Genomic DNA, 18,504 nt, shown 5'->3' on the forward strand with positions numbered 1-18,504 from the left:
GGTAACTAGGCAATTCCTAGCTTGGATATACCTGTTGTACGCTACACTGTTGCCTGTTTAAAAATTAATGGATTCTATACAGACACATTTTTTGCTTGGAGCGAGGAACTAGACAGGGGTATGCATGTTCCCCTTTTACTTTTTGCTTTGATTATTGAGCCATTATCCCAAATTATATGAGGCTCTTAGGACATAGTTGGGATTCTGTTGGACAGGAGGAACATAAGATGATTTATTTTCAGGTACTTATTACCCACCTACCTCCTAGGCGGTTTACAATAAAACCATCCATAATTACATAAATAGTACATATACATTCTTCAATAAACCAACATTGGTAATTAATGCCAGCAGCTGTGTTGTTTGCTGCTGATATTCTCCTGTCCCTGACGAATCCAGTGAGGTCCTTTCTAGGATCATCCAGGAACTACACTCTTTCTTGTATCTAGTTTTAAAGTGAATAGGAATAAATCTGAAATATTGAACATTTCTGTAAATCCCGCCTATAGCACTACTAGATAGATGTATGCAGCGCTATACACATCATAAGTATGTCCTTAGTGGGCTCATAGTCTGTAGACCTCCAACAGACACAGGGCCAATATGCATTTCAATGGGCACAATATCTTATATTTTATTTTGGAATCAATATAACCAAATCTGGGGGGGATCTTTTTAGGGCTAACTTGCCCTCCAAAATAAAGAAGATTTGGGGGGAATTGGATAGATGGGAAGGTCTCAATCTTTCATGGCTGAGCTGTATTAATGCACTTAAAATGATAATTTTGCCTAAACTTTTATATTTGTTCATGGCATTGCCATTGCCCATTCCCAAAGGGTTCTTTATAATGCTACAAAAAAGGCATTTGCGTATATCTGGAAAAAGGGTCTGCCTAGGGTGAAATGTGTCATGCTTTATGAAGCAAAGAAACATAGAGGCAAGGGAATTCTATTTCTGTTATCAGACAGTCCAACTTCATATATTGACAGAATGGAACAGTAGTACAGAGTGGTGCTGGCATGTTTGGAGCAATGTCATTTGGATCCTGTACCCTTATGGGCAGTCACCTAGTTGCTCAAGCAACACCTTAGAGAATTGACTCAAAAGCCCATATTCTATAAATGGCGCCCTACCGGCACATAACTTAAGTGGAAAATGCAGTTTAAAAACAATATTGGTTTTTAAAAATAATATAGATGCCTACCCGTGCCTAAAAAACCCCAGTGCCTGAATCGCAGGTACAAAGGTGTTTTATGACACTTAGGCCCAAATTCTGTAACCAGCGCCTAAAGTTAGGCACCTATTTTGGAGGTGCCTATCTAAATTGAATAACAAGCTCAATTAAGCTAATTAATCAGCTAATTAAAACAGGCGCCTATCAAGAAAGCGCGATTCTGTAACAAGGCGCCTGTAAAATTTAGGCGGCCTTCAAAAAAATAGGCGCTATGCATGTTGGGCGTGGTTACGTGTTAGGCACCTTCTTATAAAATCACTGCTCTTGAGTGTGCTTAAGCGCTCAGCTAGGCACCTAACTTTTAGTTGTGCCTAGAGCTGGCCTATTTCTTGGGCGCCTCCAAAATATGTTCCGCTCAGCGTGATTCATTAAAGAGCACCCAATTTTACTTGAATCGCGCTGAACGGTGCCTAATTAGGTGCCTAACTTTTGGGCTAGAGAATGACACGGTGGCGGGTTACCCACGGCAGCCGCATTTAGCCGCAGGTAACCCGCCGAAACGGGGAAGAAAAAATAGTGGCCTCTGCGGGACGGGGACAAGTCCATTCACCGCCCCGTGGAGCGGTGAATGGACTTGTCCCCACAGTGAGGCACTCAAGGATTGCGTGGTCCCCGCCATCTCCCTCCCTCCCTCCTTACCGCTGGTTGAATTTCTGCCGGTCTGGCGCGAAAAAAAAAAAAAAGCCTCCTTCCTTTTCCCCTGCTCTTACCGCCATGCTCATGCTGCAGCTACTAAAGCCGACAGGAAGTCTTTCCGACGTCAATTCTGACGTCGGAGAGGACGTTCTGGGCCAGCCAATCGCTGCCTGGCTGCCCAGAATGTCCTCTCCGACTTCAGAATTGAGTCAGAAAGACTTCCTGTCGGCTTTAGTAGCTGCAGCATGAGCATGACGGTAAGATCAGGGGAAAAGGAAGGAGGCTTTTTTTTTTTTTGAGCGGCAGGGAGGCAGCAGGCTGGCTTTGGCTAGGGAGGGAGAAAGGTAGACAGGCAGGATTCGGGGGTGGGATAAAGTGTGGAAGGCTGTGAGAGGGACATAGGAAGGAGGCACTAGGGGCACTAAAGACATGGGAAGGAGGCACTGGGGGCACTAAAGACAGGAAGGGGCACTAAGGACATGGGAAGGAGGCATTGGGGCATTAAAGACAGAAAGGGGCACTAAAGACATGGGAAGGAGGCACTGGGGCACTAAAGACATGGGAAGGAGACACTGGGGGCACTAAAGACAGAAAGGGGCACTAAAGACATGGGAAGGAGGCACTGGGGGCACTAAAGACAGGAAGAGGCACTAAGGACATGAGAAGGAGGCACTGGGGCACTAAAGACATGGGAAGGAGGCACTGGGGGCACTAAAGACAGGAAGGGGCACTAAGGACATGGGAAGGAGGCACCGGGGGAACTAAGGACATAGGAAGGAAAGAGGGAGGGAATAGACAGGGACAATTCTTGGGCCTGAGTGCAGAAAGAAAGAAAGAATATATAGACAGAAGGAAACGCAAACAGAGACTCATGAAATCAATCACTAGACAGCAAAGGTAAGAAAAATGATTTTATTTTCAATTTAGTGATCAAAATGTGTCAGTTTTGAGAAGTTATATCTGCTGTCTATATTTTGCACTATATTTGCCTATTTTTCTATAGTTACTGAGGTGACCGAGCTTGCGGAGATGGGGCGGAAACAGGCTTTTAAAATTTTAGTCCTAGTAGTTTGCCGGTCCACAAAATAATTCTTTTATTTCTGCCGGTTCACGGGTGTAAAAAGGTTGAAAAACACTGATGTAGAGTATGCCGGCTTTCTTTTTCGCCCAGCCACACGCGTTCAAAAAGCCGCGCTTGCACGGCTGCTCGAGTTGATCAATCTTCTCCTCTCTTACAACTTTCTGTTTCCGGTTGCGTCAGAGGAGAATATTGAACAAATGAGCACCCGCACCTGCGGCTGGGCAAAAAACAAAGCCGGCATACTCTACATCTAAGGTGAGATGGAGGGAGAAAGATGGCGGAACACTGCAATCGGTCGGGTGTCTGCTGTTTTTGTATCACTGCCTACCTGCGCTCACGTTCCAGATCCTCCTGCATTTTTAGTGTGCACAATTGATCTGATTCGAGCTATAGGTGAACATGGGGGACACGTCATTGCAAGGGAGGACAAGTCAATTGATTTATTTTATGTTCTGTTTTTGCTACAGGGCAGAGGCATTGAAACAGATTCTCAGTGCAATAGTAGTAGTGGCAGGACTCTCTTCTGTCTTCATGGTGTTTTGCAGTACTGAGGCTTATATGGATGCTGCGGGGACGGTGACGGGGTGGTGAATGGGATGGCAGTGGCGGTGACGGGGCGGTGAAAGGGATGGCGGTGATGGGGCGGTGAAGGGAATGGCGGTGACGGGGCAGTGCAGAGGATGGTGGGCCGGGGACGGTGCAGTGACGGGACAGATTTTTTCCCCGTGTCATTCTCTATTTTGGGCGCTTCTTATAGATTTTGCCCTTTAACGCCATGTAGGCATGGCTAACACTGAAAGTGGCATTAGGCATTGTAAATCACCTCTGTAGCCATGATTGAAAGGTAGGTGCCAGAAATGTGGGACTTGAAAACCCTGGCCTACATTTCTGATGCCTACCTTTCACAAAGCCATGATTCTATAAACGGCGCCATTGCATGATTGAGACACAATCTGTGGTCATTTTTAGGTGGCTGCTGCCAATGGTACCATTTATAGAATCTGGGCCCAAAAGGCCTTCCCAGTAATTCAGCATCCTCTGCAGACATAACATAACATAAAATCAACTTATAGACCGCATAACCATGAGGATCTATGTGGTTAGCAAAAGATTAACCTAAGTCACAAATAAAACTCTGAAGAAGTTAATTACCCAGAAATCTAGAGAACAAATAAGTTTTCAGATGCCTTCTAAAATCCAAGTATGACGTGGATAGAAAGAATAGTTGCTTAAAATATTTGTCCCAAAGGGCAGCCTGGTAAGACAGTGTATTTTCGTGATATCTTTTAAACTTACTTCCCTTCACTGAAGGGTAAATGAAAAAAGCACGAGCTTTGTGGGAGTTTTTTTGGATTAAAGACTGAGAATACTTCCAAGTATGAGGGTGTTTGACCAATTATAATTCTATAATAAATGCAACCAAATTTGAAAATGATATGGGCCTCTATAGGTAGCCAATGTAATTTGCAATAAAAGGGAGATACTTGATAATATTTTTTTCAGACCAAAAATTAGTCTCACCGCTGTGTTTTGTATGAGTCGCTGTATGAGTCTGGAAATATTCTTTTTTACCCCTGTAAGATAAACTATATTGCATTAATTTAGGTGTCCCAATACCAACGATTAGACCAGCAATTTAAATGCAGTGATATCAAAATAAGCTCTAACTGTCCGCTATTACTGTATCAACTTGTCAAATTCTGATCCAGTGTAACTCCCAATATTTTAATTGTAGAACAAATTGGATATTGCACAGTCTTGGTAATAATAGTGTTCTCATAAGAATTCTGACAAGGCGAAGCAAAAAATAATTTTGTTTTTCCTGAATTCAGTTTTAATCTGAATTCCGACATTCAACCTTCGCTTAATTCAATCACTTCAGTAATTGTATGAGTAATGTTGGAGAGTAGGGAAGGGCATGGAATTATGTCATCAGCATAACTAAAAAGTTTCACTCCCAATTTTTCTTCACATGGACATTGCTGAAAAGATCTGAGAGTGGGGTACCCCCTTGGTGGATTTCTTTGCCACTCATATCCACAAGAAAGTTCATTGATACTGTTACAGACCTAGATCACAGGGCAGACTAGCATCAGATGTCCTCCTTCTTCATTGGGGGAAGGGTCTTCTGTAAATGCATCATAAAATCCCTCTAATAGGGAATACTCTATTGAAACTCGAGCAGGACCAAGCAACCATGAATCCTCATTGCTCCTTACTGGCTAATTAGTTCCCTCTTCTTCTGGAGTAGCTCTTTGAGATTTGGAGTGTTTTTTGACCGTCATCACGCAGAACAAGGGATGTTTTTTGCATCCCAAACTCTATTCCCTGGCTTAGATGTTGAGACTATAGAATTTGCATCCCTTCTGCTGGCTGAGGGTGTTTCTAAGGTAATGCTGGCTTCCAGAAAAGATTTCACTAAGAGGTGTTATACTTTCAAATGGAAGAGGCCTGCTGGCTGGTGAGATCTTTTTCTTTTCCTACAAAAAACTGTTTGAGTACCTTCTACACTTCTCTTAAATCTGGTTTAAAAAACAGTTCCGTAAGAGTTTTTCTCTGTCCTATTAGCACTTAACTGTCACTTGTGAAAAAGGTAAGCCTATCTCTGTACAGACTCTAGTTCATTTAATGTGAGGTTAGTTCTCTGACTAAACTCCCCATCAAACCTCCCACTGAGTCAAGGGACCTCAGTGTTTTCCTTACTCAGTTGACGAAAGCTCCTTTAGAGCCATTTGATTTATGTCATCTGAAGTTTCTGACATGGAAATCCTTTGTTTTTTGAGGTAGTTACTTTAGCATGCAAGATCAATGAGTTCCAGGCTCTAGTAGCCGATCCGCAGGCATCTTAAGTTCCTTCTTAAAATGGTGTCAAGAGTTCCTTCTTTAATCAGTCATTTGTCATTATAGCATTGTTACCCATCCAGATGAAAAGCGCACTGCACACCTTTGAATGTAAGTGAGTCTTAGCTGTCTATCTGGGTTTTTTTTTTGTTTCTTTTGACCCAAACAGGTTTGAATCAGCCATTGGTAAATGCAGTTTATCCAGTTACTAGTAGACTGCATCTCCTTCACTTGTGTCCAAGCTAGGCTGACTCTGGAAGGTCATGTCAGAGCCATGACGGCATCAGTAGTCCACTTGAAGTCAGCCTTCATTGAGGAGATTTGTAGGACTATGATGTGGTCTTCAGCCCTTACATTTACATCTCATTACTGCCTTGAGCAGAATACCCAATGCGACAGCTGGTTTGGTCAGAAAGCTCTAAAGAATTTATTTGGAGTCTAGAATCCAACTCTACCCTTCTAGGGCCATTTTTTTTTTCTGTTCCAGGTGCACCTTCACGGCAGGAAACCTTGACTTTGCTGTTTCAAGTCCCTGTTGATTATTGTTTGTTTTTGGTGAGCCTGGTAGGTGGGGATTCCCATTCATGGTAGTCAGTTGCCCTGTTTGTTCTCAGGGAAAGCAAAGTTACTCACCTGTATCAGGTATTCTCTGAGGACAGTAGGACACAGATTACTACATTACTTCCACTTCTCCTAGCAGTTGGATTCAATATGCTTTTTTTAATCCAACTATGGGTTGAGCAGGTGGGAAGGCAAGTGTGCATGCATGGTCAGGCTGGCCAGAGGCTTCAAGAATCTTCTGAACACTGGGCAGTGTCCATGCCAGGGCTATGTCGGTGTCGTCACCCATTCATGATAATTTGTATCCTGAAAAATCTTATAAATTAACTGCTTTTTTAATATTGTACATCCACAATGGAAAGATTTGCAAAGCTTCCACGTTTTATTTAGTTACAGGAGGGAGACTTTTTGGTTACTCTTCATTTTTTTCACTAAACATCCCCAAAAAGTGTGGCATTTGTACTCCCTTTCTTGTTCTGAGTAACTTGGCAGCTCTGTACTGGAATTCTCCCTGACTTTGCAGCAAGAGAAAAAGAAAGGTTCACTTGCAAAGAGCTGCTGTTTGTACTGACGTCAGATTGTGGGTGGGTTTTCTACGAAAGTGAAACCAAACCCAAGAGTTCAGTAAAAGAAAGCAGCAGGAGAAATTGTAAAAGTTTAGGAAAACGTTAAATTGTTATTTTGTGTGTAGGTGTGGAAAGCGAAGTCTGGAGACAATAATTTAACATTGTGCCTGTCTTTGGACAGGTCTGGGTAGGCACTAGCAGACAAGTCTAATGGGCCAGCACCCTAAACTGCCTAGTGTCAGGTCGGGTTCCCAGAGCTGGTTAGTAGGATTCACGGACGCTATCGATTGGCAGCTTCACCCTCTCTTCATAGTGCTCGGCGGAGGAGTTGGATGGATGACCATGAGGGTTTGTAACATGCATTTTTGTTTAACGTGTTTTGATACGCATTGAGATTATAGTATACCCCCCCCCCCCGGTTTTGCTGATGTAGAATTGACTTATTTGTGAATTCATATTGGCTTTGATGCGTTACGTCTAATAAGTGGGGTGTATTTTGACATTTGTTTTGGAAATTTAACGGAAATAGCAGTGTGTCGAACTCGATTGCACTCTTGAAAACTAATTTATTTTGTTATAACAGTTAAAATGTATATTGTCTGCTTACTCCAACTTCAGTATAATCTTGCTTTTTTTGGTACGATTTCACCGGATTACAAAACAAATAGCTCGGCCCTTCTGTATGTCGGATTTGGTAGTTTGCTTCTAGGAAGCGAGAAAAAAAAAGTGATTGGGCGGGACGATATTTTGACATTCTCTCCCACAGTGGCGTCTGTGGTTGCGGATGCGCTTGCGTCGTCTGCAAGCTCTCCGGCTTCCTGTAACTGCTGAGTCAGCATGGGCAATTTAAAAGCTAAAAGCTGTTCTGATTAATTCCGTACAAGCTTCTTTCGTTTCCCACTTCTTTTTTTTTTTTTAAACAACAAATGTCTCTGAAATTGAACTGTTTACTGTATTTATAGATAGAAGTTGAAACAGCATGTGGGGAGCTCTAAGGAGGAAGTGTCTGTTTTTGCATTTTATATAGTTTGTGTAGTAAAATGGAGGAAACAAAACTCGTCTGGCCATTGGTTACCATAAAGCATGTGATCCTAGGCAGTCATTTGTGTCAGCGGGGAGTTGAGAGCACGGACGATGATGATGAGACTCATTGAAACTGATTCTTGAATTGTCGATATGCTTAAAATATTTTTCGATTGAAAAAGGAACATACATCTTACTTTTTGACTAGTTTGGGAGGCCAATGATGGTCTCAGGGGGAGAGATGGATGGGTAATCAGAAGGTGACATCCATGGATGTATTTGGGGGGAACAATGCCCCCTCCTCCCAAAATGCTTCAGGCTAGCATTGGAAAGAGAAGGCCAGGCCACACATAGGCAATCATATGTACATACATGTAATCTGCTTTTTCTCTAGGATGTTTGTGTGATGATCATGATGGAGTTTAATTATCAACATCTCAGGAAGACTGTAGGCTAGGGGTTTGGATGTTAATGGACGATAAGGTGGATCTAAAGCTGAAGGTTCACCCAGAGTGCCTACCATCACCTTTGAATTTGCTTTGACCTCTAAATTTTGTTTCTGCTGCTCTGCTTCCTGTTCTGTCCTCTCTTACCAGCTCCATGGCACAGTATTTCTACCTCCCTTCCTGATGGTGCTATGACAGCAAGTTTAAAAGCTGTAATGATTTCTACAGAGCCTCTGGCACCTGTGTTGCTAAAGGCTCTGATGTTTCACCCCCTCGATATGCACTTTCTCTAGCTGTATGTGGCAGAATGGTAGGGCTTTCACTGGCACAGGTGTGCAGAGGCTCTGCACTAGTGCTGCCCGATTCAGGAAAAAAAAATTCGATTCGATTCAGCCTATTGAATCAATTTTTCTATTCAATTCGATTTTCCTGCCCAAGTGGATGTTTTTTTCAAAAATCTTGGTGGGTTTATTTTATAGCCTCTTCACCCACTTTGCCTTCTCCTGGCGCTGTGGTATAAACAAAATAAACAAACAAAAAACACTTTTCCTCTCTCCCTTAAATCCTAGCTCACATTCGTGGTCTAACACCATAAAATAGAAAATAAAATTATTTTTTCTACCTTTTGTTGTCTGATCATTATTCAGATCTTATCGGTCCCAGGCTCCGGTTGTCTTCTGATAACTTGCTTGCCAAGGTCTCCTTCTTTCTCCGTGCTAACCATCTATCTTCTGTCTCTGTCCTCCCCTTCTATTTCCCTTTTCTCCCCCGGAGGTCTGATATCTTTTGTTTTTTTTTTGTCTCCATCCACAGATCCACCTTTTCTGAATTACCCTTTCATCCTTCACCTCTCTCTCCTTTCCCACCACCCCAGGGTCCACAATCTCTCCCTTTCTTTTCCCAACTACCCTCCTATCCAGTATCTCTATTCCCCCTCCACACCATCCCTTATGTCCAACTTCTGTCCCTTTTTGTTCCTTTCCTCCCTAAATCCCATTGTCCACCCTCTATCTCCCTCTCCTGTTTTTAGATCCTTATTTCTTCTATCCTTCCCCTATCTCCCCTCTCCATGAGCTCTCCCAAGTCCATCTCCCCCCATCCACCAAGTTCATTTCTCCCATCTATCTTCTCCCCATCTCTCCTCCAGTCCATCAACTCCCCATCTCGCCTCTCCCTCCATCTACCTTTTTAATTTTTTTTTTATGGCACTCCTAGGCCCCCACCACCACCACACCCCCGCACCTTTCCCAAAGAGAGTCCGGAAGAGGTCTTCCGGTGGCGGTAGCGATCCACTCCTGCCACTGCTCCTAGCATCTTCTCTCCACTGCGGCCTGCCCTCAGTGAAAACTTCCTGTTTCCACTTGGGTGGCCAAATGGAGAGAAGACGCCCAGAGTAGCAGCAGGATAGTGAATTGAATTCACTACCACCGTTTTTGCCTGGCCAGGGAGGAGAGGAGAAAGCCTTGCCTGCGGGAAAGAGAGAGCCATGCTGTCCCGATCTGCACCAGAGATCCGTTTGGACTTCCGGATGTTACATCAAAGCAAAGACTCTGGTGGCAGAGGGGAAGCCCGAACGAGTCTCTGGTGCAGATCGGGGCAGCAAGGCTCTCTCCCGCAAGCAAGGCTCTCTCTTCTCCTCCCTGGCCAGGCAAAAGTGGCGGTAGCAACGGGGCCAACGAATCAGTAAGTCCGATTTTCTTTAATAGTAAACCGATTCAAATCGATTCACCGGAGAATCAATTTGAATCGCGAATCGGGCAGCACTACTCTGCACTAATTACTACAGCTTTAAAGTTGCTGCTATTGCACCAGCAGAAAGAATTGCTGGGCAGAAGGAATGATGCTAGATTAGGAAAGGGGTACAGAAGAGAGAGAGAACTAAATAAATATGCAGGTCATGATGTGGGGGAGGGGGAGGAGGCAGAGATGTAGGGACTGGTTGTGTGGGATGAAGAAGAGAATTAAAAATAGCTGATGGACAAGGGGAGGGGAGGATAAAGATGCTAGATTAGGGTGGTAGTGGTGGGAATGTTTTACTCAGGCATGCTACCTGTATTTTGAAACACAGGTCCCAATGGTTTACAAATAAAATTGAGAAAAAGATTGCTCATATTGATATTGTGCCAAAGAGGGAGGGTGTGAGTGAGTGCCAGAAGGAATGGAGCAGAAGACGGGGGTGGGGGGGGGGTGGGGGGGGTGCCAAGAGGAAGGAGGCAAAGAAGCAGTGCAGGAAGAGGAAGATGATAGGAGAAAAGAGGTGAGAGGGTTTGAGGAGGGGTAGATAGTAAAGATAAGAGAAAGAGGGTGAGGAAGGAAGTAAATGAGTTGAGACAAGGGTGGGGAGAGAAGAAAGGAGGAGAGGGTGGGGTTATGGTAAATAACTAAGGATAGGAGGGGCAGAGGAAAAAATGCAAGAATGAAGAGAAAGAGGAGAGAATTTATGGAAAGGTGGGAAAGGGTGAGTGAGCGGGGAAGTAAGGAGCAAGGGGTGTACGTGTGATAAACCATGATGGAAAGGAGGGGAGAATGAAAAAGTATAGGTGGGATGATAAAAGAAAATGAGAAAAAAAGTTTTGGTCTATGTAAGCTAGTTTAAAAAAAATAATGTTAATCTATTAAAGTTTGTTAAAGAAAAATACAACAAAAAGAGCAGTAAGATGATACCTATTTAAGTGGACTAATACAGCAACCACACTACTTTATCCAAAAACATTTTTGCAGGGAACACTGATGCTTTTTAGATCAGTGGTTCACAACCCTGTCCTGAAGGACCACCAGGCCAATCGGGTTTTCAGGATAGCCCTAATGAATATGCATTGAGCAGATTTGCATGCCTGTCACTTCCATTATATGCAAAACTCTCTCATGCATATTCATTAGGGCTATCCTGAAAACCCGATTGGACTGGTGGTCCTCTAGGACAGAGTTGGGAACCACTGTTTTAGATTATTACTACTACTATTAATTATTTCTATAGTGCTACCAGATGTATGCAGTACTGCACACAGTTACAAAGGAGTTTGAATGAGTTTACAATCTAAACAATCAAGACAGACAAACAGGATGCCAGGATAGAGGTTACAGTTGACTACCAGAGTCTGTTTATTTCAGGCTTACTGGGCAGCGAAATGAAAGGAACAAAGTCTGGAATTGGAAGTGGAGGAGATGGGTACAGATAAAAGCAACTTATTTGAGGAATGGAGTTCTTGGGAAGGCGTATAAGGAGAGTTAAGAAAGGAGAGATACTGAGGAGGTGCAGAATGGAGTTTTAGTGAAGTGATTTGAGGAGAGGGGTAAGGTGAATGTAGCAAGGTTAGCAGAAGATAAGTCGTGCAATAGAGTTTTGCACAGATTGCAGGAGGAAGAGGCTGTTCAGCGGGAGACCTATTAGAAGTAAATTGCAGTAGTCTCTAAGCATGAAGTTATGAGGGGGTGGACAAGGGTCCAGTTAGTGTACTCAGAGAGGAAGGGGTGAATTTTGGTGATGTAGGCTTATGACCTCTTGAGATTGTGCTATCTAGCTTTCTGAATGACTAGCTATCAAACTATTTATTCTTCTTTTTCAATGAGTTAGATAAACATGGAGGCAAGGTCAGCTCTATCAGTGAGCGACTTTCACACACAGCCTTATTTTTCATCTCTAAAGACTTCTACAAATGAGGTCCCACAATGAGTCTATTTGTAGACAGCCCTATATCTCATTCAGGCTGTCCCTGTGTGGAGGATAAATCTGACTTCTCAAGCTCAAATGAGTTTGTAAAATGAAAATCATTCTGTTACAGCTAATCAGGAGTCTGTACTGGGTTTTACAGAAGTGTGTTGCTCGCAACTTTCACACATTGCTAGTGGAGTGGAGTGCACTCTTCAGGTTTTCCTTCTGCAGATGATCTGTGCAGAGGTGTATCAGATCTGCTCTGCTTAGCTTTTCTTATTTTCAGTTATTATTTCTTTTCTGAGGCTTTGGTGCCCTGTTGAGACTCCATATTTGGGGATTCTCTGCCTGGGAAAGGACACAGGTTATATGGAACTGGACTGCAGCTCACAGGGTAACCCTTTGGGTGGACCTGTTGAAACCAGCCTGCCATGTGCTTAGGGTCTGTTCCCCTGAGAGTCAGCTTGTCTTCTAAAATTTTCAGAGGCTTGAGTGTAGGCTGTGGGTGCCCTGAGTAAGAACCCTTGGGGTATCAGAGAGCTGGCTGCATATTTTGCACCTCCCCCTCCAGGTTGTGCTTCGAGGTTCCGTTGGGGTTAGATGTTTCAGATGAGGTCAGTCCAACTGGCAGCCCAAAGGTTTCCTGGTTTGGAGTCATTATTTGAAGTTCTCTGAGGTAGAAAGTCCTTTCATCTCTTCTAGCTGCAAGATAAGCTGACAGGCAGAGGCACTTTTACAGAACTGTGTGTACAGCCCCATTGCTTCCTAAGGGAAAATCGGGGTGGGGGGGTGTCCAAAACCCTCATTTTTGAGGATTTCTGAGGTCAGAGTTCAGGTCCCCCACCTCCAAACCCCCTGTTTCAGCATGTTTTTATTTTTCCTAAAAGTCTCTGTGGACCATTTTTGGTGCAATTTTTCTGGTGGCAGCCATCTTGGATTTTAAACAACTTTTTTTTTTTTCTGAAGCCACTCTCTGCCTTAAAACCCCTCAAGTTTTGACACAATTTCATGTGAAGTTTGTGCCAGATAGCCAGTGGAGGAGTGTCTTATGTGCTGCAGGGCGCACAAAGGAGGGGTAGTAGCCTCAAGCTTAGCCCCATTCTTGTCCTGTAGGGTTGTGGAGCCACTGTGGATCCAGAAATGAGTAGAAGGTCCCCTTTAGTGCCCAAGTTTCGTAAAGGTGCAAAATGCAGACGCTTGGAATCTATGAAACCTACGAAAGCCCGGTTGGAAGTTCTGCAGAGCACATTTATCTCCCCTGCACAAGGCTTCGCCCCAAAATTTGTAAATTTCATGTGAAGAGTATTTTTAATGGGGCCAGGACATACGGCGCAGCCTGAAAGCGCAGCACCATTAGTCCAGGGAGCATCTTTGCTTCCTGTGATTTATCCTCAAATAAGCAAACTGGCCCCAGCTCCAGTGACCACTCAGAGTCAAACATGCCGTTTTCATCTCAGGGCTCGGAGTCAATCTTGGAAGAATCCAGTTCCCTGTTTGGGTCCGGCAGTCATAGTGCCTCTATGGCACTTGACCAGAGGGACGATGCTTTGATTCATCGGCTATTCAAGTTGGTCTCTAGCTACCATTTTATATTGGATGCTTTTGAGGAGTTGAATCTGGAAGCTCGGCTCTCCACTTCACATGCACGGTCATGAACGACTCAAATTCTCAGACCTCCTTTTTCCCAGCACATCCGGACATTACTGCCCTAGTTACTGACAGCTCATCTCTGAAAGATGGGGATCCAGGTACACCCCTATCTGGACATTTGTTTAGTCAGAACTCTGTCCAAACCAGAGTGCGAGCAAGCAGTGCAGCAGATATTGGATCTACTTCAGTGGTTAGGCTGGATAGTCAACTTCAAGAAGAGCCATATAGAACTGATTGATTACTTTAGAATGTATTGAAGGGGGCACTCCACTCCACTGTCAATGTGGGAAGTGCTGAAAATTGTGAATAACACACTTCTGCAAAACCTGGTTCACGGGAATTGCTTAATCACCTAATGTATGGACTCCTGCGAAGATTAACAGAAAGAAGATTATCCAGGTAAGAACCTAATCTTTCATTCTAACTTTTACATTTTAAATCTTATTTGCCTCCTCTCCCCAGCCACCCTTTTCTCCCATTAGAAGCCTCATTCAAGCTATGCTTTGGAAGGGTCAAATGTTATTTTATTTAAAGTTTCTATTGTGGGTTTATAAGATTTTCCTTTCTTTTTTTGGTTCTCACTCTTTTGTGCTCCCTAACATTGTTTGATATTAAGCTGTCTTAGGATTTTGATTCTTAGAGACATTTTAGCCAGGCTCTGTGGGACTGAATGGCCTTGTCTGATAGACTACATACATGCGTGCATGTTGATTTGCTGTGCTTACATATTACTGTGGTGTCTTATATTACCAGATATTAAGGTATGTTTTTACCAGTGGCATTGCAGCAATTATCTTCAAAGCAAAATGCAGAAGTCAGAAGCAGCCCAGTGCTTTTGCAGAGGGAGAATGCTATTCTTCAATAGATGTGTAAGTTTCTTAAGCTGCATATCCTTTTCCATGCTTTTTCTGATAATGGGTACTGTATTTTATTTTCATTTTCTACTTCTTGTTTTTCTCTAATAGTTCTTGTTTAACTGTTCAAGTTCAAGTTCACGTTTATTTGATAAATCGCCTATATAAAAAATATTCTAAGCGATGCACAATTTAAAACAACTTATGGGGGAGCAATCAATCTTAAAACAATCTTAAAACAATTTTAACAAAGTTTAAAAACATTAGATTAAAAGACAAACGAAATCAAAACAAATAAGGTTTCTTCATAAATATAATTTAGGGACAAACAGGATACACAAAGGGGAAAGGGAAAAAGTTACAATTATCTTAGTCTGTTCTTCTCTTCTGGAGCCAACAGTAGTATGAAATAGATCTTAGTTTGATTCCTCTATTCACCACTTGATATGTGACCTTTGAACAAATTTGAGATAAATTAAAATAGTTTAATACTTTAGTCTCTTAGTATTCTTGAATGGGGATGTTTTGACTCTTGACTTGAGTACTATGAAGCAATGTTTTCCAGCTCTGTCCTGGGAGCATACCTAGGTAATCAATATGTCCAAGAAAGATTTATATCGTTTAGGGGACCCATTGTATGAAGCTCTATCATACATATTCATTGTAGTAATCCAGAAGATATTACTTCCAGGACAGAGTTGAGAAACCGCTGTAGGGTACTGTAGTTACTGATAATGGTATATATATATTGTATCAGGTTAAGTAGATAATAAAGGAACTTTCTAAGCTCAATCTTTCAGAAGGAAATCATTTGGAATATACTTAAATTTCTGTTGGTGAGTAGAATGTATTCATGCACAAAAGTGAATGACATTGCTTATTGCCACAACAGAATAGCTCTCTCAGAGCTCAGAGGTAGTATAAGGTTCCGAACGTGTGTGGCCCTTCTCTTATGCAGGAGTTTTAATTCCTTTAATTCTATTTGGTCTTGTGCTGAACTGATGCAAAAGCAAAGCTCTTCCATATTTTTCATATTACTGTAGTCATTTTTTAAAGGAATTTTTAAACATTATTTCTAGTTCAATGTCTAGCGGTCCTAAATACTAGGCTTATGCATCTGAACCTACAAGTTGCTTGCAGAATGCTGTCAATGATTTTTGAACTCCACCTCCTGCCCCTCAGGTTTTTTTCTTCAAGGAAGTTGGTCAGAAGTGTTTCTGTTCTGCTCTGCATTTTTATTATTTTAGGTATTTTTTCCTAAGTGATTGCTGGATATAGCAGCAATAAAGCCTGTTCCAGAGTCCGTCTCGGGCTCCGGCAGATACTTGATATACTTCCTCATGCCAAGGAGAGGCTCCAAAGATTGGGGACCTATTCTGGATCTCGGAGCGTTCAGTACTGCCCGCTTCAGTTTTTGACACTTTTAGTATAGTATGCCTCATGTATCAAGAAGACTGCACTATGCTGTAGACAGGCAACATTTTTTTATATTAAGCTAGTTTTACTTCGTGGCAGGTCAATAGCACTATATTTTAGTACCATGTGCTAGTTGTTGGGAGGAATGGTAGGGGGCATCACAGTTTAGCCTATTTTGGGGTTTGGATTTAATTCAGGCCTTAACCTCTTTCTTTTAACAAATCTAGGAGCCAGTGATAAGTCACCCCCACCCCTCTTTTTTCCATGAAAGTTGGTAAAATAGGTTGCTAGTCTCCAACGGTGTTTGCAACTCTTTTAGAATCTGTTTGTGGAAAAATAAATCTTAAGAAGTCAGACCTTTAATACACAGTTGCTTAGCTTTAGCAGCCACTGATACTATTCTGATATCTGCACTTGAAGTGTTTTACTTACTTTTTTCATCATGGCCCATGTGCTTCTCTCTTTGTTGCATGCCTCCTGTTTCCAGTTGTTCTTGTATCCCTTCTGTCCCAGTAGTGTGCCTTTCTGTCAGCTTTTCCACTGGTTACTTCTTTCAATCTTACTTTGTTCCTAATAGTTTCAACCCTCAACCTGCCAGCTCTTGCTGCCCAGCTAGCTAACCATCATTTCTCACCTCTTCTCCTAGCTCCTAAAGTTCAGTTATCTGCTACCTCTTTCCTTGCTATTTAGTGTTTTAGTTGCTGAAACTGTGCCCCTCTTGTAAGTCTATTTGAGCCATATGATGCCCCTTAGTAATATTTGATACTGCAAAATTGGCACCTGAGTTCCTGATCCCCTTTCAACTTGCTGAAAGCCACAGATGATGGCTGCAAAAGAGGCCCTGTTTTGATGGCAGTGGCTTGAAAACCTTAGATGGCATGGAAAAAAATATTCTAGTTGCCTTGGTACTTGGGATTTATTGAGCCTTAATATAATTCTCACCTTTCCAAACCCGAGCTCAAGATGAGTTACAGGTATAGATAGTTTGGTGGGTTCTTTCCTCAGAAATTTAACGATCTCTCTTGTACCTGAGATAAAGTGACCTGTCCAGGGTAACAAAACATGTTGGTGGAAGAAGCTGGATTCAAATCCTGATTCTCAGCTTAATCAGCCTACTGCTTTAACCACTACAACTATGTTCTTAAACCTGTCCTGGAGGACCATCAAGATATCCCTAATGAATATGCATGAAACAGATTTGCACGCCTGTTAGCTCCACTGCACTAGACTATTCATTCTCAGTTGAATATTCTTTTTACAGATGACGCATCATTTTTAAACAGTGGTTCTCGCCCAAGTCTTTGGGACAAACCCAACTGTTTGGATTTTCAGGATATCTATAATGAATGGGCATGAGCATAACTTGCATGTATTGCTTCTTTAGAATGTAAATCTGTATCATGCATATTAATTGTAGATATTCTAAGGTTAAAAGAACTTCTGTGTTTAAAAGATTGCCTAATATTGGTTTTCTAGATCCAAATAAACTTTGGAAAAACATATTGGAAAAACTGTTTTGTTGTTGAGGGTGCAACTGTTTGTTGATTTTAGTTCTACTTCTACTGATAGACCAGTCTAAACTAAGGGGTTGAGTCCCCCTACATTTTCTGTTAGGGTCAACTGAACCCATTGGTCTGGACTAGTCTAGCAGTACTCAAGGAAAGGAAATTAACAGGTATGAATAAATGCCATCTTACTATATTTAGACAGTGTCAAACCAGTCAAGAATTATAGAAGCCCAGTGTTAAACTTCTTCAGTTTCATTTCTTTCAAATGAGAAATACCAATGATGTGATAGCAATACAAATAAATTGGCTTTCCAACAAATATTTTTCATCAGTAGAAAAGAACAATGCGAGTTTCAGCACCAGAAACCTGCAAGGAAGGTTATCAAACATATCCTACCGCCTCTTCCTCCAAATGCAAAATGGTTTGGGACACCCATTGAAGAAATGAGAAGAATGCCCATGTGTGGTGCTCCGCTTCCATCTCTGAGACAATCATCTAATCATACAGTCACCATTCGGGTGAGATTTTAGGCAAGAGTTTGGTTTGAAAAGTGCACTATATTATTTCAAATATATTGTAATATCTGTCACTGCTGGTGTTCATTGTGCTCTGTGTCTGTTTTTCTGTGTGGAGAGAAAAGTGTTGTAATAGATTTGGCTTTTTACAATAGACTTACCGTATTTTTCGCTCCATAAGACGCACCTGACCATAAGACGCACCCTAGATTTAGAGGAGGAAAACAAGATAAAAAACATTCTGAACCAAATTCTCCCTGACAGGCTCTGCACCCAACCCCACACTCCTTGCCAGGCTCTGTACCCTGTCCCCCCTCTCGTGGTCTAGTGGTAGGCCGGGACAGGACAGGCGGGGACAGGGCATTGGCTGGCAGGCAGATAGGGACAGGGCACAGGGCAGGCAGGGAAGTCTTTCTGTTTCCTGCTTAGCTTTGGAAAATGCACATCTCTGATACCTTTACATTTTTTATTTCCTCTTTTTTTTTAGTTTTTAAAGCAGTTCACATGTCCAGCACAAGG

General features: G+C 42.4%; 1 protein-coding gene across 7 annotated transcripts in view; it reads left to right on the top strand.

Moving 5' to 3' along the window:
• Positions 1-18,504, top strand: part of PARG (poly(ADP-ribose) glycohydrolase) — a 268,960-nt gene that overhangs the window by 37,253 nt on the left and 213,203 nt on the right. For 4 of the 7 annotated variants that reach the window (XM_033942315.1, XM_033942317.1, XM_033942312.1 and 1 more), the window contains one exon: positions 17,802-17,988. In XM_033942315.1, coding sequence (XP_033798206.1) covers positions 17,802-17,988 — 187 coding nt within the window. Of the gene's footprint in view, positions 1-6,947; positions 7,269-14,444; positions 14,561-17,801; positions 17,989-18,504 lie in introns of those variants that run through there. The other 3 variants (XM_033942318.1, XM_033942319.1, XM_033942314.1) reach the window with 3 other exon arrangements.

This window comes from Geotrypetes seraphini, chromosome 4, assembly GCF_902459505.1.
Source record: "Geotrypetes seraphini chromosome 4, aGeoSer1.1, whole genome shotgun sequence".
Classification (NCBI taxonomy): domain Eukaryota; kingdom Metazoa; phylum Chordata; class Amphibia; order Gymnophiona; family Dermophiidae; genus Geotrypetes; species Geotrypetes seraphini.